General features: G+C 41.9%; 1 protein-coding gene across 1 annotated transcript; it reads left to right on the top strand.

The window, feature by feature from the left end:
• Positions 1 to 943: 943 nt before the first annotated feature.
• Positions 944 to 19064, top strand: GPR37 (G protein-coupled receptor 37). Its single transcript, NM_001075969.1, has 2 exons — positions 944 to 2319; positions 17707 to 19064. The coding sequence occupies exons 1-2, from the start codon at positions 1297 to 1299 to the stop codon at positions 18523 to 18525; spliced, it is 1842 nt and encodes a 613-aa protein (NP_001069437.1). The 5' UTR covers positions 944 to 1296; the 3' UTR covers positions 18526 to 19064.
• The last annotated feature ends 615 nt before the right edge of the window (positions 19065 to 19679 follow it).

Below are 19679 nucleotides of genomic sequence, written 5' to 3'. Positions count from 1 at the left end.
CCCTCCGGGACCCGGGCCTGAACAAGCTCAGGGGCCACAGCCGATTGGAAGCGAACGCATGGGTCTCTCCCCTCTCTCTTCCCGCAACCTGGCTCTGGGACCGGTCTGGCTGGCTTAGACATCTGGGGAATTAACATGTCCCGCCCATCCCTAGCCTCGAGCCGCGCAGACTCCGCGTCTCCGCCCTTGTTCCCTCGCCGCTTCCAGCTCCTACGTGTGAAAGCCGCTACAAAGGGCTTGAATGAAACGTGTGTGGGTTTAGTGAGTCGTAAGCCACCAGGGGATCCCGTCTCCCCACAAACCAGAATCTCTCGCAGGAGGCTGAGGAAGGGGAGGAGGCGAGGAGCGGAGCACTGGATTTCGCGGGCGCGCGCCGCGGCTGGAGCGGCGGGGAGAGGCCGGGCCACCTCCCCCCTTCCCAGCCATGCACCGCCTCGCCCGCGGCGGTTCCAGGCACCACAGTCTCCGCCCGGGCTGTGCCCGCCGTCGCCGCAACGAGCTCCTGCGGCCGCCGGCCCCGTCCACCGAGGAGCAGCGCCAGCCCTCCCCACCCCACCTCCACCACCGATTCCCTTCTCCGTGGGGACGCGCCGCCCAGCAGCCCGCGCCGCCCCCTGGTCAACTTTGAGCGAGAGGAGAAACAACTTCGGCAGTGGCCGCGGGTTTCCAAACCCTCGCCTCCCGGTCCGCAGCAGCCTCGGGTTGCCGGGGTTAGGTGGGGCAGAGTTTCCTAGGCACATCTGAGCGGCGTCTGGCAGCTAGCAACCTGTTTCCAGCGAGCGGGAACGGGACTGTGGCTCCTAGGGATCCGAAGGAGGGCAACTTGTTTTTTTTTCCCTTCAGCGACCTCGGCTTGCCGCTGGATAGAGCCGCCTCGAAAGGATGTAAATAGGCGGAGCAACTGTTACCGAGAAGGCAACCACCCAAAAGGCAGGGAGGAGCGCGGGGCTTCGTCCGGGCTTCTCCCAGTCGCAACATTAATCATCAAGCAGGTGTTGGTTGCAAGTTTTCAAGGTCAGCCACTCGGAGCAGCGAGTCCCTCCCTGAACCTTGGGGATACGTAGCGCCCGGGTTGGATTTGACTGAGAAATGCTCAGGACGCCAAACAAGGAAGGATCGTAGAGGGGGAGGGTTGTGACCCCAAGACCCATCCCCCAACATCCCCGTAATCTCCCGTCCCCCGCTGCCGGGGCGGGGGTTAGTATGTGACATGTGCCTAACTCTCAGCGGCAACTTAGGCAGCAGGTGTCGGTCCTAAGCAGGAGCCGCTGCTGCTGGGTGCGCCCTCGCCCAGCCATGCGGGCCGCGGGCGCACCTCTCGCCCGCACCTCGCGGCTGCTGCTTCTGCTATTGCTCAAGGTGTCCGCTTCTCCTGCCCTCGGGTCCGCCCTTGCGCCCAGGAAGGAAAATTGTCTGGGAGAAAGATGTTCACCTACACTGATCCAGCGTCGCAGCAGGGACGCTTGGGGACCAGGAGATTCTGCAGGAGACCTTCTGCCAACTCGTGAGCCCAGGGAGGAGGAGCAGGAGGCAGTGGTGCGCTCGGCGCCCCCGTGGGACCTACCGGCCGGTCCCGGCGGTGACCCAGGTGTGGGCAGAGGGGCGGAGGCGTTGGCAGCTGAGCCCTCGGGACCACCGGCTAGGCCACCTGGAGCCTGGAGGTGGAAAGGTGCCCGGGGTCAGGAGCCCCCTGAAACTTTGGGGAGAGGGAACCCCACGGCTCTCCAGTTCTTCCTTCACACCTCAGAGGAGAAGAAGGGTTCCAGAGGCGCTGGCCTTTCTGGGCGTAGCCAGGAGCAGAGTGCAAGGAAAGAACCCGGAGCCAGCGACCTTTATTATTGGCCAAGGAGAGCTGGGAAACTCCAAGGTTCTCACCATGACCCCCAACCCAAGACGGTCCATGGGCCGTCGGGGTACGAAGGGCGGACGATTGCACCCCCTGGCAGGGCGCTGGCTCAGAATGGGTCCTCCCTTGAAGGAGTTCATGAACGTGGGGGTCCCCGGCGGGGGAACAGCACGCACCCACGCTTGCGACTGAAGAACCCGTTCTACCCGCTCACCCAGGAGTCGTACGGAGCCTATGCGGTCATGTGTTTGTCCGTGGTGATCTTCGGGACCGGCATCATTGGCAACCTGGCAGTGATGTGCATCGTGTGTCACAACTACTACATGCGGAGCATCTCCAACTCCCTCTTGGCCAACCTGGCCTTCTGGGACTTTCTCATCATCTTCTTCTGCCTTCCGCTGGTCATCTTTCATGAACTGACCAAGAAGTGGCTGCTGGAGGACTTCTCCTGCAAGATCGTGCCCTATATAGAGGTAATGCCGTCCAGGGGGTCTCAAGCTACTGGCTTTATTCATTTCCGGGATTTATAGCATCAGGACTGCTGCTCCACACACCTACCTGGCTGCTGAACCCCTGCGCTTTTCCTGAGTCTCTCCCCCATTTCTCTTGCCAATCATGTATATGCATTGGCATTTATACACTGGGTGTGGGGGGCAGACCTGAGCAGGCTTTGTCCGGTCACCTTCAAACTCATCTGCTCCTGAATTGGGAAATAACTATGATCTCATTATACATAGGATTGTTTAGGTTTTAAACGTATTTCTCTGAATATGGTGTTTTATGGTGTGTGTGTGTCTGTGTGTGTGTGTATATTTGGAGACTGTCAGATTCTAGGGTTAATAAACAATCAGTCCTTGACTGTCATTATTAGAGCCAAAGTCCTATATCATTTATCTACTAGGTTTCTAGTGCTCCAATATGATTTATTCCCCAAGAATATTATTAAATTCTTTCCTTAAATATAAAAAAAATGAGTAATATTTTGTTTAACAGAGGAAATCTACTTTTCTTTGTTTGTCACTTGCTTCAATACATTAGTAACTTCCCAAATTAGTTTTAGGGTCTGGCTGTCTGCCATGCTATCCTATCTGAATTCTTATATTCTTATGTCATTTCTGTCCCTCTGTTTTCATTCCTCAATTTTGTAACCATTTTATTTATTTTGTATGAATGACCTTAAGCAAAAATAACACTTTGAACCTCATGGCACAGAATTTAATGAACATTCTCAAAATATATAGTATATATTTGACATTTGTTAGGGTGTGATGGAGTGACTACTTTTCTAAGACTAGAAATTTTCTTAAGACGTAGGGGACACTTAATAGGTTCTGAAGTTTGGAAATGAGAATCTTAGAGTAAAATTTTACTGTAACATCCTACAGCTAGTGTCCTTAACCGTTATTATGGTAGTTGGAATCTGCTCTTTAAATGGCTTCTCTTTAAACACCAGCTCTTGGATGGAGCCCAAGTGCTTTGTTGCCAGTTGTGTTTTTAGCCAGCTGGCCCTTGATTTCCTCCATTCAGACTGCCCATTTCATTTATGGAAGCAGAAGAGAAACTGTAAATATTCCAGAGCCCCTGATCCTGTCTGGCACCAGGGCCAGTGACACTATGTTCAGCATTGTTCCAGGGCCCAGAGCTAGGGGAAAAGTAAACAGAAAACAGTACCTACTTAGAAGGACCAAGGCAAGAAGCTGTAAATAAGACCCTCTGCTATTCTGGCAGGGATCAGCTGCAGGATCATTGCATGCTTGCTAAATCAGCTGTTGCTGCTTTACCAAGATCTAGGATTTCTCTTGTTGCCAAGCTCCAAGCAGCTCCGAAACATCTAATTTATTTGGAAGACAGCTCATTTTTGAATTGCAGAGAAGGAAGTTAAATTTATGAAGAGAATATGTGTCTACCAGTCATCTTTTCAAGGTCAATTTCAATGTAAGGTTTCTCTGATTGTTTAAATAGTGCAGAAGAAATTGACATATGCAAAAAAGAGACAAAAGTAAACTCATAAGTAAATAGGAGAGTTACTTCCAAGAAGAGGAAAGCATATTGGCTTGTTTTAAATGTACTGGACAGGATAAAATCTTCATACAGAAGAGGGAAAACAATAAAGAGGACAGAAAAAAGAAACTGGGAAAGAAAAAAAAATACTAAAGTTCTTTAAAAAAACACACACACAAACTTTAAAATAATTTAATTCAAAATCAGAAAAGAATAATCAAATTTTGGTGAGTTTTATGAGACCTATGAGTTTCGAGTGATGGTATTTATTATGTATGTGTTTTAATTTTCTTTCTCTTTCTAATTCTGAGGATTTTAGAAAATACATGTTTTTTCATTTGTATTCAGTTTTTAAATTTAATTCTCATCTCATTAAGAATAGCAATTATTGTTATTTTTTACTTTGTATTTTCTCCTTCTTCATAGCCCTTTCTGTTTTTTTAGTTTTTGGTACAGAGCTTTTTTTTTTTCCTCTAGAGAAGCAAAGGCTTGAAGTAAAGATTCATTCATTTTTTTTCTTGAAAAATTAAACTATAATATACATTTCACTGTTAGAGTAATGAATAAAGACCTTAAGATTTAGCGTTTCTATACTCATACTTAATCCTGTTCTTCTGAAATAATTCTATAATATTTCATCATTTTCTATGAAAATGATCACTACTGTGATTAGACAGTAGTATTAGCTCCACAGTTCCTGATTATGAGTGCAAGAAATACAATCCAAATTTCAGAATAAAGCATTTCTGCCTCTAAGAGGTATTGCTGTTTTCACAGAAGTAAGAGGGATCTAATGCCTATTCCATGTTGGGTTTCTGGGAAAAAACAGGGACATTGAACTGTGATGCAGATGTCACAAAGACTTCAACAGACAACACAGGAGCTCTACAGGCTCTACCATCCCCACAGGCTGGGATGGTTCTACAGGAATGTCCTGAATGTAGGCAAGAGGACCCAGCCCTTATGGACCTGTCACTGGATACAAGTTGCTCCCAGGCAGGGGGCATAACCTTGAGCTGGGTGCATCTCTTTGGTCAAGGGAATCCTATAGAGGAATGCAGCTAAGAGCCATCAACTACCAATAGTCCCAGCAGCTGGGAAGTCAGCATTTGATTCCTTAAAGGACTTTGGGGTGGAGAAGCAATGTGTGTGGGAACAATAGCATCCACTACATTGACCTTTGAATTATCATGTTGAATTAGAACCAGGTAACATTCTAACTGAATCCCCTCATTTTAAAGATGAAACATGACGCTCAGAGAAGAGAAATGACCCTCCTAAATATATACACTAGTCAATGGCAACCAGACCCTTCGTCTCAACCCTTAATGTTGATATTTGGTTATTAGGCAAAAATCTATGAGGCAAAACAGTGTCCAGTAACTGTTTTCTTTTTCTGCTCCTCGTTATCTTTTAAAAAAACTTTTGAACCCAACAGACAGGAAAAAAAACAATAAACCTAGTTGACATCATTTGTTTTATGATGAAATTTATGGCTTTTTATATTTTTAAATTTCATCTTCCTTCCCATAAACTGACAGTAAATTCCCTAGTTGGTAGCTCATTAAATTTTTACAAGTTGCAATAATTTGGGACAACTGCACTTTTAAATGTGCCAAAGATGATTATCTTAATAATCAAATACATATACATAGTTTGTACTTTATGTTCTTAACAACTACAAATTGTCTTAGATTGGGGAGCACATTACAAATATTTTTTAAAACTTTTCCCACAATTTGCCTTCATTATGAATCTTTTTCTTCTTGGCTGCAAGACTCTGAAAATTATTTGACATTTCATCTCCTTTTATTATCTAGATTTGATCCTTTCTTTACTTTTTACTTTTTTATATTTATCTTATTTGTTGGCTATTCTTTTCCCATCACACACTCTCTATTGATTTATAATGTCTGAGCTACCATTTTTCTAGTAGTTGTTTTTGCCTTTTTCTATGTGTTTATTTTAAAATTTTAACCACAATTCATTTTGATTGATCTTTACAGATTTTCTCTACCTTCTCTTTTGCCTTCATTTCCTTCTCTACTATAGTTCTTTCTTCTTGAGCTTGAGTATTAGCATCATCTTAAGTTGGAGAAGGCAATGGCACCCCACTCCAGTACTCTTGCCTGGAAACTCCCATGGACAGAGGAGCCTGGTAGGCTGCAGTCCATGGGATTGCTGAGGGTCGGACATGACTGAGGGCCTTCACTTTCACTTTTCACTTTCATGCATTGGAGAAGGAAATGGCAACCCACTCCAGTGTTCTTGCCCTGGAGAATCCCAGGGACGGGGGAGCCTGATGGGCTGCCGTCTCGGGTCTCACAGAATCGGACACGACTGAAGCGACTTAGCAGCAGTAGCAGCAGAAGGAGGTAGAAGAATTTAGGGGAGAATTCTGTTTGACTTTCCTGGTGGTTCAGACGGTAAAGCATCTGTCTACAATGCGGGAGACCCAGGTTCGATCCCTGGGTTGGGAAGATCCCCTGGAGAAAGAAATGGCAATCCACTCCAATACTATTGCCTGGAAAATCCCATGGACAGAGGGGACTGGTAGGCTACAGTCCATGGGGTCGTAAAGAGTCTGACACAACTGAGCGACTTCACTCTGTTTGCATAGAAAAATAGGTGTTTCTTCAGCAGAAAGAATAGGTCTTTGCAATTTGCATTCAACTCTTCTTTATTTCAGAGTGTTGACATAAAGTGTAAGGAGAACACTGAGCTTCCAGAGTCTATCTCTAGAAAGGGAATTCTATTATATTTAATGTTACTGTGAGTGGGATCATAGCGGGAACATATGTAGTTGATAATTTCTCTCTTTCTGTTTCAGGATTATGAAGTCTTTGTGGTCTAGTGATAAGTCCCATAAAGACCAAGGGTAGATGGAATGGTAGGAAAAGGGGACAGGAGAGAAGGAAGTCTGGGTGGATGGTGGCCATCCTAACACATACATCATTTTAAACTGGTTTATCAGAAAGTCACCAGAAAAAAAACAAAACAAAAAAACACTATACTCCAAGCAATAGTTGTTTGTGGAGAGAGAATGTATGTGCTGCTTGCATATGGAGGTCTGGGTGTGGACTGCAGTAGGAGGATGGCAGAAGAGATCCCTACCGTACCATTCTCTAGGGATCTAACAAATGCTTCAGTTCAGTTCAGTTCAGTCGCTCAGTTGTGTCCAGTTCTTTGTGACCCCATGGACTGCAGCACACCAGGCTTCCCTGTCCATCACCAACTCAATGGAGTTTGAGCAATGAAGCTTGCTCAAACTCATGTCCATTGAAGTCAGTGATGCCATCCAACCATCTCATCCTCTGTCGTCCCCAATATTCTTGCCTTGAGAGAACCTCATGAACACTATGAAAAGGCAAAAAAGATATAACAAGTGCTTAAAGCCAAATAACTCAGACATTGAATGTGGCAACTGGAACAGCCCTTTGCTCATTACTTGATGAAAGCCGACCAGATGGAAGTATATCATCTGATCCAGATCTGCTGCTAAATGTATATTTCTCTTTGGATGTCAGTTGGAGGTTTTGAATAATATGTTGTTTTTTAGTTGCTAAGTTGTGTCTGACTCTTTTGCCAGGCTTCTCTGTCCATGGGATTTCCCAGGCTAGAATACTAGAGTACTAGAGTGGGTTGCCATCTCCTCCAGGGGATCTTCCCAAGCTGGGGATGGAACCCTCCTCTCCTGCACTGGCAGACAGATTCTTTACCACTGAGCCACCAGGGAAGCTATGAGAGAATCCTTGTTCTTGTTGTTCAGTTGCTAAGTCCTGTCTGACTCTTTGTGACCCCATGGACTGTAGCCTGCCAGGCTGTTCTGTCCTTGGAATTCTCCAGGCAAGAATACAGAGTGGGTTGCTATGCCCTCATCCAGATGATCTTCCTGACCCAGGGATCGAACTCCCATCTCTTATGTCTGCTGCATTGGCAGGCATGTTCTTTGCCACTAGCACCACCTGGGAAGCCCTTATATTGCCATTGCTACTGCGAAGTCACTTCAGTCGTGTCCGACTCTGTGCAACCCCATAGACGGCAGCCCACCAGGCTCCATACAGGTATGCTATTCTACACAGATTTCCCTAGAACTCCTACATTAAAGTACTAACATGCTGATCACAGGAGATAGTAACTTTGCTTGAGGAGTGCATTAGACATTGGTTTGTTTAGTCGCTAGGTCATTTCTGATTCTTTGTGGCCCCATGGACTGTAGCCCACCAGGCTCCTCTGTCCTCTGGATTTCCCAGGTAAGAATACTGGAGTGGGTTGCCAGTGGGCTTCCGTGGTGGCTCAGAGGTAAAGAATCTGCCTGCCAAGGCAGGAGACACAGGTTAGATCTCTGGGTAGGGAAAATCCCCTGGAGAAGAATTAGTTATACTGATGGACTTTTAAGTGGAAGAACACAGTTTTGAGAGCTATTTGAAAGTTACTAATAATGTTCTCAGGGAAAATAAACACACTGAATGAGAATGGTACTTAACAAATATTGTATGACTTCCTATTAATCCTTTATAATAATTTTCACATTCCCATGCAAGAGAAATATTTGGCTGATAACTCCAAAGAGTTAACCAGAAAAGGAAAAAAAAAAAAAATAGAGTGTGCGCCTATGTATAACTATTCATGAACGGTGTACAATGAAGTTTATTGAACTTGGGTTCCACCTGAGAAATGTTGTTGTTCAGTTGCTAAGTCATGTCTGACTCTTTGTGACCCCATGGACTGCAGCACTCCTGGCTTTCCTGTCCTTCACTATCTCCCAGAGTTTGCTCAAACTCATGTCCATTGAGTCTGTGATGCCATCCAACCATCTCATCCTTGGTTGTCCCCTTCTCCTCCTGCCTTCAATCTTTCCTAGCATCAGGGTCTTTTCCAGTAAGTCAGTTCTTCACATCAGGTAGCCAATGCATTGGAGCTTCAGCTTCAGCTTCAGTATCAGTCCTTCCAATGACTATTCAAGGTTGATTTCTTTAGGATTGACTGGTTGGATCTCCTTGCAGTCCAAGGGACTCTCAAGAGTCTTTAGCACCACAGTTCAAAAGCATCAATTCTTCAGGTGTCAACCTTCTATATGGTCCAACTCTCACATCTGTACATGACTACATACATGACATGTCATAGCTTTGACTATATGTACCTTTGTTGGCAAAGTGATGTTTCTGCTTTTTAATACACATGAGGAATGAAAGTTTTATAATAATCAAATGTGAAATTCAAATACTTTCCTTAACTATTGATTATAAGAATGCCAGTCCAGGTTCAATGCACGATGCTGGATGCTTGGGGCTGGTGCACTGGGACGACCCAGAGGGATGGTATGGGGAGGGAGGAGGGAGGAGGGTTCAGGATGGGGAACACATGTATAATTTTTTTTAATTAAAATTGAATAAAAAAAAAGACAAAAAAGATAAGAATGCTTTCCTTTTGTAAAGCTTGCCAATGAAGTAGAAACAAAAATATAGGTTTTTTTACTTGCCTCCTAGAGATATCAGTTGGCTTTCAGCTTTTAAGAATTATTCACAAAACACTAGCACCCAATAAGGACTAAAGAGCAGCTTAAATAATTCATTATTTTCTATAGTCCTCTTCCATAGATGTCATTATTCATTCATTTATTTACTATCCATTCATTCATTAAACATTTATTGGGCTTTTCTTCTATGCTAGGCACTAAATTAGGAGGGAACAGGAGGGATAGAGAGGAAAAAGTTTCCAGAGTTCAGTAACATAGATGTGTTACTGCTATTATAGACAAGTGAAACCACATGCTATACAGTGTGATAATACGATAAGAGGGGCTTAAACAAGCTGTCATGGAGGCTCAGGAATGGCCCTGGAATCAGTCATCTCACAACTGTTCTTCCTCTCTCCAAAGATGAAAAAATTCAACTGAAAACTATGTTCCCTTTCATTCCTTTTCAATCATATTCTTACTGTTAGTTTTCATAAATATGTACAGCCTAGAGCCATGGTGAGAAGGCAATGGCACCCCACTCTTTGGCACCCCAGTACTCTTGCCTGGAAAATCCATGGATGGAGGAGCCTGGTAGGCTGCATTCCATGGGGTCGCTGAGAGTCGGACACGACTGAGCGACTTCACCTTCACTTTTCTCTTTCATGCACTGGAGAAGGAAATGGCAACCCACTCCAGTGTTCTTGCCTGGAGAATCCCAGGGACGGGGGAGCCTGGTGGGCTGCCGTCTATGGGGTCGCACAGAGTCAGACACGACTGAAGTGACTTAGCAGCAGCAGCAGCAGAGCCATGGTGAAAAGCTACAACTATTAATTCTTGCTTTCTTGCTTTTTCAATTTGTCTTAGGATATGAGGTGTATGAGATATTTCAGCAGATATGACTGTCCTAGACATTTCATTTAGAATACAGAATTATTCTAAATATTGTTAAATGTTAAATTATTATTTGGAAATACAATGCCTGAGATAACCATTTCCGAGTTGGAATTAGTCATCCTTATTAGTCATAAAGACATTAAGTAAATCGAGCTTTTAAAATTGTACTTAAATGAATGGTTTATGTAGCAGTGCAATAGCAGAATGTTAAATGATGTCCTTTTCTTCCGAAAATCTCTTAAACATACCAACTGTTTAGTTTGACCTTAGAGGACCTGGGAAGAAAGGCTGACAAGAGAGATACTTTACACCTTATTATAGAGCCAGGGAAAATGGAAGCATGGAGAACTGGAGTCATCCCTCTAGCCCACAATCAACTTTAGGACTTACCCTCAGTTTTTGAGGGCTTTCAAAGTATCTGGTTATATCAACAAAATATCCCTCAACAGCGAAAAAGAAGTAAATATTTATGTGAAAGCAAAATAGATCTGAGCTTCTGAGTCTACCCAAGACTGAGCAAGTAAGGCTCTGACTTGTCCTCCACCCTTGTACTACATGGGCCATGAGAGAAGTCCCACCTTTAATAGCTCTTCCTGTGAATTGTAGGGTTTCCCTGGTGGCTCCGTGGTAATGAATCCACCTCCAAGGCAGGAGACTTGGGTTAGATCCCTGGGTTGGGAAGATCCCTTGCAGAAAGAAACAGCAACCCATTCCAGTCTTCTTGCCTGGGAAATCCCGTGAACAAATGAGCCTGGCAGGCTACAGTCCTAGGTTTAATGGTATCCCATTGGAAGCACAGGGCTCTGAGTCTGGGATGTGGACCAAGTGAGGAGAAGAATGTGTACACCTCTGTGCACTGAGGTTTGTCTCTGACACTGCACTTCTGCACCCATCCTCCAGAGATCTTCTGTCATATTTCTTACCACGAATTGACCTGCCAGAGTCCCATAATTAACTCAACCTTGTTGCCAAGACTAACTTTTAGGTGTCCTTATGAGAATGGTATTCTTTGTGCCAGAAGAGATGATCTCTTCGAAAATTTCAAGGTGGAGTGGAGAATGGAATTGCTACAACCTCAAATATGGGCTCTTTCTATTTGCAAAGTCGGTACAGACACTTTCCATAAAACTTCCATAAAAACCGGATATAATCACAGTTCCAGACTTATTCTTGAGATAGAATACTTTCAGCTTGTGAATTTATGATGGTTTTCAATGTGATCTATCAGCACACTTGAGTGGTTCACAGCATGAAGGAGGCCAAGGTCACTGATTTGATCCTAGCCTACAATGAGTCATTTCAATTAGGTCTATGACTGTACTTGGGGCTGCCATTTTTCACTCCCTTCTCATCACTTCCTGCCTTCAGGGAACTTTCCTCCTACCTCTGATGCTTCTCCTTGGTTCAAATTTCTCTCATATAGGAAAAGCATCTGTTAACTAATTCACAGTAAGATGTGACATTTAGAGATACATGTCTTTTAAAAGAAGGATGAATAAAGAAAGAGTACTACTTCCTTAACCTATTACCCAGAATGGGATTTTGGTTAAGAACAGAGAAATTGTGTCTTTAAATATGGTCTCTCAATGTCCTTCAAATCATAATTACCTAACAACAAATGGATGAGGCCAGTTCTGATTTTGTCTTTAGTTTAGGTTCACCACCATGTGCCAGGGACTGCTTGCTATCCAAGGAGTCCCGTGGACAGCAAGGAGATCAAACCAGTCAATCCTAAAGGAAATCAACCCTGACTATTCAGTGGAAGGACTGATGCCGAAACTGAAGCTCCAATACTTTGGCCACCTGATGCAAAAGAGCTAACTCGTTGGAAAAGATCCTGATGCTGGGAAAGATTGAGGGCAGGAGAAGAAGGGAGCAACAGAGGATGAGATGGTTGGATGGCATCACAGACTCAATGGACATGAGTTTGAGAAAACTCTGAGATATAGTGAAGGGCAGGGGAATCCTGGCATTCTGCAGTCCATGGGGTCACAAAGAGTCAGATACCACTTAGCAACAGAACAACAACAACAGGACCATATGCAATGGTGCAATGTCATTATTCACAAGAAAAAACAGGTGAAAATTTGTTATAGGTCTTTGGAAACTCATCAGAACCCCTAGGTGAAAAACAGAAATTCCAGTTCATTTTAAGATTGATTAGAAACAACATTATAATATCAAGAGTTGAAATCTAGACTTTGGGCTTGTGGCAAATACTATACTTTGAAATGAATTTCTAATTATTGAGAATAAATTTAGAATGCATAAATTCCTTAAGAACTGTTGATTCCAATAGATGGCTTACATTTTAGGACAAATGATGTTAATCTTGCTTCAGTTGCAATTTTTTTTTAACCAATAAGCATTGGTATAGTTATATTTAAATTATAACCTTTTAGATAAGTTGTAGCAAAATGATTTTTTTCTAACTGCAAAGGAATGTACTTCTACAGAAGTCAAAAGTTGCAATTGTTAGGAATGTCAAGGTGGGAATGATAAAAGTAAAAGGATAAATACGAATTTTAGGATGATATGTTGACTTTTAAATAGTCTCCATTTTTTTTTAACTTAGTAAGAACATGTTACCAAGTTTAAAAATGAGGGTGTAAAGTTGAGAATGCAGCAATAATGATAGTTGATACCTTGAAACTTCTTTCCCTGACACTGGATACCATGTAAAGATGAAATAGGCTGGGTACAATTGAAATCAATAGATATGTATAATATGCAGTTGTATCAGATTAAATCTCAGTGATTTTGACAAAAGTAAGAAGCCCTTTTTTTGACTGTGGAAGAGCGCCTGTGAAGGGCTTTGTTTCATTTCAGAGGCCTATGCGTCCTTGCCAGGACTGAGACACATCTCTCCTACTCACTCTGTATTTTGGTTTGGGAACACTAATACAAGTGTGTCGCTGCCGCAGGATCGTGATTAGCATGTGCTCCAAAATGAAGACCTTTTGATAAAGGCCATCACGTTGATAGTGATGAATAAAGTGGCTTTGATAAACAGTGATGATAAACAGTGGCTTTAAAAAACATGGTTTCTACACTGTTGCTCAAAAAAGTGTCTCTGGTGGGGAAGTTGCCCTGAGAGTTTCGAGGAGATGCGTTATGGAAAATCCAAGAGGAAGCCAGAGACACAAGCTCAAGCCATTTAGAGTTTCACAGGAAACTCTACCCTGTGCTCCTCCTGCTTTTTTTCCTGACTGATTGTTAGGTCTCTAACCATGGACTTATAATGGGTTATCATTCATGGCCCAAATGAATGGGTTTTCTTAACAATGATGCCCTTGTTTTGAGGGTTACTTGTGTACAAAGGACAGCCCATAAATAGATGCACTTGTCTTTCTAAGGTAAAATGTAAGTTAGGCGAGAGTACAGTGTCATGACTTTGGTTAGAAATGTTCCTATTTTATAAAAATCAGTGTATTCCAGTTGCTTCACTATAGTTAAGCATGTGGGTTCAATGTCATATGAAAGAATTTTTGCTTGGAAGTCCATCTGTCTTTCTTTCCCCATCAGTGTTATCACTGATGTCTATCAGAGGGTTTAGCAAAATATACTATTTATTTGGTATGAGTTAAACTTTCGCAGCTTGACCTCATTCATAAAGGTTTCTTTTTTGCCTGTCTGCAGGAAGCTTCTGAGAAGTGGAGCTATAGCTACCACAGGATTTTCGAAGATGACTGTTTTTCATAACATATCCATGTGCTCCTTCTTCACATCATTTTGAATGAACAGGGATTTAAAATAGTACTAGCTGAAGACAGTAGTTTCCTCTCAGCTGGCTGTTTGTATTGAGTTAGACCCTTAAATGGTAGGGAGAACTCTTGTGCATTGAACTGCTGCTTTCCCACGTGAGGGTCTCCACTTGCCCTGTGCCTCTACGGTCCCTTGAAGCAGCACTGCAGGTGACCGCAGGTGACCACAGCTGCCCACAGCCTCACTGTTCTAGATGGTGACTGGGCAGCAACATTTGCTGTTGTTCTTCTTCCAGGACACAAAGAAGAGCAGAACATGGCTGGTGAAAAGATTTCAGAGTTGTTTATTCCGATTCTCTAGTGCCTGTATTTTGATGCCAATCCCCTCAAAATGACATATTATTTTCCCAAATAGTTAAAGATTTCTGCTTCCAACTTTCCTTTGATCTTGATTCTCGGAATTAACCATCTTGTCCATTCAAAGTGTTTAAATTTCTGCTTTTGTTGATGTTAATTATTCCTCCTGTTGCAGTTTAATTAATAAGAGATTGCATCTCATGCATTCCATCTCTCAGAATATGCTTCAAAGAACTAACCATCTAAGCTAACGCTTAGAGCTTTACTCCCAAGAGCATATTTCTAGTGATATGGAATTTTAGCAATCAGATATGGTCATTAAATTCAGACAGATCCAGCCTTCATGATACAGTTTTATAATTGTATATAATTGCACCATTCATCTTGGTAGAATTTCTAATGAGCTGTATGTAAACAAGTATATTTAAAAATTGTGATAGAAATCTTTTCATGGCCAAATGTTACCCCAACATTTAGCAATTCTAATTACATGGATAGATTCCATATCTGAGTAAACAGAAATTAGCCCACCACTCCTTCTCCAACTGATTTTTATCCATGTATTTCTGTGGCATGCAGTTAGTTCTCTACAAAGGTTTACAGCCTCCTGTAAATAACTTGGGAAAGTACTCCTTTCTCGCTGTTTCACATCATGTTTCAAGTGCGTAAGTGAATTTATAGAAAAATATTTGGAGTAATAACACTGCAGGCAGTGGCAGCAGGAGAGAGTAGCTATCTAGGACTGGCATTTGGGATGCAGTTGCTCTTGGCAACTGCGTAGTAAGTGCTGTCTGTATTTGGGGAGGTGTTTGTCTCAGCGGTTCTTTTAACAACTCTCTGTAGTTCTTGTGACCTTCCTGGATGGTTTACCTCATTTCAGCTGGATCCTAATTGTAGAGAATTTTATCAGAGAGAAGAACAATTTGAAAGTAGAAGGCTATATGCAGGAATTTCCTGAAATTTGTGTATGACAACTGAGAAGTTTCCCATAATCCGTGGTTTGTCAAGAGCACTACACATCAAATATGTTTGAAGTACTCAGTACTGCAGCTCTCAGGAGTATGGTGGAAGAACTGAGCATCTTCAAATAAAATAAAATGTGGAAGGATTCCTGAGTGAAAAAAAAGTCGAGGCACATGTAAATCCTGCTTAAAATTTGTCTTAATTTTTTCTTTTTTAGATGAGTTATACAGAATCTATAAACACCCCCCCCCTTTTTTTTTTTCTTTTTGAAGCAGTGAACGTCTTTTCATTAAGAATGAAAATGCAGCAAAGTTTACGGTATCCAAGGAGCTGATAATTTAACACACCTGTTTTAGTATCTGTCCACCTACATTCATTTGCTCTTTGCTGTTACCGCACATTAAATGCTTTCTAACAGATTTGAGATAGGTATGCACATGATAGCTCCTGTAGTAATTGGTTCAGATTTTAAATCTCTAGATTTAAAATGATGGAGCTCAATCGGGGAGAAGATACTGTCTCTTGTGTATTGTGTATTCTCTGTAAGTAATGATAGAAAATTACCAAGCAAATAGATTTTGTGAGCCTCTAAGAGGCTGCTTCTTCTCAGAGTCTAGTATTTTCATATTGCCAAGTTGTCCTTTTAATAGAAATGTTATTCATTATTTTAAAAGGCTGCCGAGCATAAACTTTTGCAGCTTTGTATTTTTGGACTGACTGTGGAAACAGGGTGACAAGGAAATATGCACATGCTTTGCCTCAGTGAAGATGGTGCAGAAAGTCTTGCTGAGGACTCTTGTACATTTGATAGCCTGAGAATTTTTTTTGTTTTTTTGTTACAAAAAAATTTATATGTTTTCTCTCTCAATCTTATAGAGAGATGACTCAAAACACTTGCAGAGCTAATATATACATTAAAACCTCCAAAAATCTGTACAAGAAAATACAGCAATTTCCAAATAATACTGTTTGATGCAGACCTTCCTTTAGAAAATGACACATTCTTCTTAGATTTCCAAAATGTGATATTAAAAAAAAGTATTGACATAAAATACAATCTGTTCTTAGGACAGTTGCACAGTGTGGACTTCAATTTTAGAATTATTTTGAGTCTCTAGCATAAATGAAAAATATATTTCTAATAAGGTGAACAACTCATTAAGTTGAAAATTAATTTTAAAAAGGTAAATGTAGAGATGACTCAGGCATATTAGATTGATGTTTATGCTGATGTTTATGGAAAACTTCATGAAGATTTTGTAGAAGAACTGTGGTTATGAGTTTAACCATGACCTCTTGATTTGCTCTGATGTAGACTTTATTATTCCTATTTTCTTTCATTTTTGCTTTTCATACAGGTAACCCCTCATTTTATCTCACTTTCAGACTGTCTCTACCAATAGTTATGAGAGTAATCAGGACATGCATGCAGTATCCTTATTTTCCATATGAGAACTAGTAGACAATAATATGTGGTGTATAAGAAGGAAGGCTATTTGCCATTGGAATTCATAGAATCCACAAGGCAAGTTTCTATTTTTCTAGGGAGAATGACAGCTTAAATGTAGTAAGTAAACAATTAATATTTTGAGTGCTGAAATTGTTAGGACGAATGGTTTTCCTTTTGTCAACATGGTCCTTTAGAGTCCTAAAAATTTAGACATTATGTATATTAATTATATATATATATACACACACATGTGTGTGTGTCTGCATGTGTGCATGCATGCTAAATCACTTCAGTTGTGTTTGACTCTTTGTGACCCTGAAGATCGTAGCCCTCTAGGCTGCTCTGTCCATAGGGTTCTCCAGGCAAGAATACAATACTGGAGGGGGTTGCCTTGCCCACCTCCAGGGGATCTTCCCAACCCAGGGGTGGAACCACATCTCCTGCATTGGCAGTGGGTTCTTTACCATTAGTGCCACCTGGGAAGCCCATTTGAATGTAGGTATTTGGGGTATACCCCAAAGCAGCCCATTCACTTAAGGGATTTTCTGTTAGTCTCCTGTTTTATCTGAACCTTCAGGAACATTTTACCTCCTATCCATTGTCCTTGTTTAAATATATAAATAATGACTTCATTTATTAAACATTAAATTACTTTAATTTCACCCCAAACAGTGGAGTAAATTTGGTGCTCTCAGATGATTACTCTGCTTATCTTGTGACTTTGAGAACCGCCTTACCTCTTTTGGTTGTCTATAACGTAGCTGATCTTTATGCATCCTTCCAGCTTTAATATTTTTTGGCTCCATGACCCAGAACGACTATATTTCTTCTTTTTTTTTCTTCTATTTTTATTTGTTGTCCTTACCATGATTCATCAGAAGTCACCAACAACAGTTACCCACGCCTGATTCCAGGAAATTGTTCTTTTCTTTTGAGGGGTACTTTTCACCCATCTATCTGTATTTATTGCCTAATGTTTTGATCTTTCAGAGATGACCCAGGATAAACATATTCTATGTTCCTCCTGCAGGTTGCTTCTCTGGGAGTCACTACCTTCACTTTATGCGCTCTGTGTATAGACCGCTTCCGGGCGGCCACCAACGTCCAGATGTACTATGAAATGATAGAAAACTGTTCTTCCACAACCGCCAAACTTGCTGTGATATGGGTGGGCGCTCTCCTGCTAGCCCTGCCAGAAGTGGTGCTCCGCCAGTTGAGTAAGGAGGACCTGGGCTTGAGCGGGCAAGCGCCTGCTGAGCGCTGCGTCATCAAGATCTCCCCCGACCTCCCCGACACCATCTATGTCTTAGCCCTCACCTACGACAGCGCTAGACTCTGGTGGTATTTCGGCTGTTACTTCTGTTTGCCCACGCTTTTCACCATCACCTGCTCTCTAGTGACTGCAAGGAAAATCCGCAAAGCCGAGAAAGCCTGTACCCGGGGGAATAAGCGACAGATCCAGCTAGAAAGCCAGATGAACTGTACAGTCGTGGCTTTGACCATTTTATATGGATTTTGCATTATTCCTGAAAACATTTGCAACATTGTGACTGCTTACATGGCCACAGGGGTTTCCCAGCAGACAATGGACCTTCTAAATATCATCAGCCAGTTCCTTCTGTTCTTTAAGTCCTGTGTCACCCCTGTCCTCCTCTTCTGTCTCTGCAAACCCTTCAGTCGGGCCTTTATGGACTGCTGCTGCTGCTGCTGTGACGAGTGCATTCAGAAGTCGTCCACGGTGACCAGTGATGACAATGACAACGAATACACCACAGAACTGGAGCTCTCACCCTTCAGTACCATACGCCGGGAAATGTCCACGTTTGCTTCTGTTGGAACTCATTGCTGAAGGAGTGAGCACAGCCTTGGGTTGGCTTAGCTTTCTTTTTTGTTTGTTTGTTTGATTTTCATACCCTGTGAAAGTTTTTACTCCTATTTTTCCTTACTGGGAAAAAAATGCAAAAGAAAAAAAAAGAGAGAAATATTAACTACTGGTAGAACTGATTTTGCAAATTAATATTTGTGCTTTGAAAAAGAAGTTTATATTTAGTTATTTAAGAAGTATGGGAGGCCCATAATTTTAGATCATTTTATCTGGTATGGTGCTAATATTTTATTTGAAAAAAAGTGACTGCACCTTAATTAATTGCTGACTTACTTTCGTTCTTTTAAAAAATATAATCGCTGTATATTGGTTATAGCCATGTGATTTTGTAGGCTATTTTCTGTTTGAGTTGTGATTGAAAGTATATTGTATGTGGTTTTGTGAGATGAGTTGTAGTTAAGAAGCACTCACCAAGTAGCACCAAATAAATGACACTTTATTCTTTAACCTCATTGTCAATCTACTTTTAACCAAGGTTCAATAAATATTTTAATTGCTTTAAATACACAAGTACTGGTTTTATGCACGATTTAAAATTGACCTTATTGTTTTATAAATTCTATTTTCCTTTAAGGCTTCTCTGATAGCTCAGCTGATAAAGAATCCGCCTGCAATGCAGGAGACCCCGGTTTGATTCCTGGGTCGGGAAGATCCCCTGGAGAAAGGATAGGCTACCCACTCCAGTATTCTTGAGCTTCCCTCGTGACTCAGCTGGTAAAGAATTCACCTGCAATGTGGGAGACCTGGATTCGATCCCTGGGTTGGGAAGATCCCCTGGAGAAGCAAAAGGCTACCCACTTCAGTATCCTGACCTAGAGAATTCCCTGGACTGTATAGTCCATGGGCTTGCAAAGAATTGGGCACGACTGAATGACTTTCACTCAGTTGACTATTTTGCTTTAAGATTGGAAACCATTATGTTACAAAGAAGTTTTCCTAACAGTACTATTTATATGTATGATTCATAAAACTATATTATATGTTTCAAAAAAGTATTTTTAATATTCATATAGAAATGCAAATTACATCCAAATATTTATAAAATATGAATAAATAGACAGCAGAGTAGAAAGAAACTATCTTAAAAAAAAAAAAATTACCTCTTAACCAGCATATAG

The sequence above is a fragment of the Bos taurus genome, chromosome 4 (assembly GCF_002263795.3).
Source record: "Bos taurus isolate L1 Dominette 01449 registration number 42190680 breed Hereford chromosome 4, ARS-UCD2.0, whole genome shotgun sequence".
Taxonomy (NCBI): domain Eukaryota; kingdom Metazoa; phylum Chordata; class Mammalia; order Artiodactyla; family Bovidae; genus Bos; species Bos taurus.
This window is presented reverse-complemented; position numbering and strand designations above follow the sequence as displayed.

Bases quoted from the DNA above. Each gene is read 5' to 3' on its own strand.
- GPR37 (NM_001075969.1), top strand. From the start codon at position 1,297: ATGCGGGCCGCGGGCGCACCTCTCGCCCGCACCTCGCGGCTGCTGCTT. The intron at 2,320-17,706 runs GTAATGCCGTCC...TTCCTCCTGCAG, and splicing joins AGATCGTGCCCTATATAGAG to GTTGCTTCTCTGGGAGTCAC.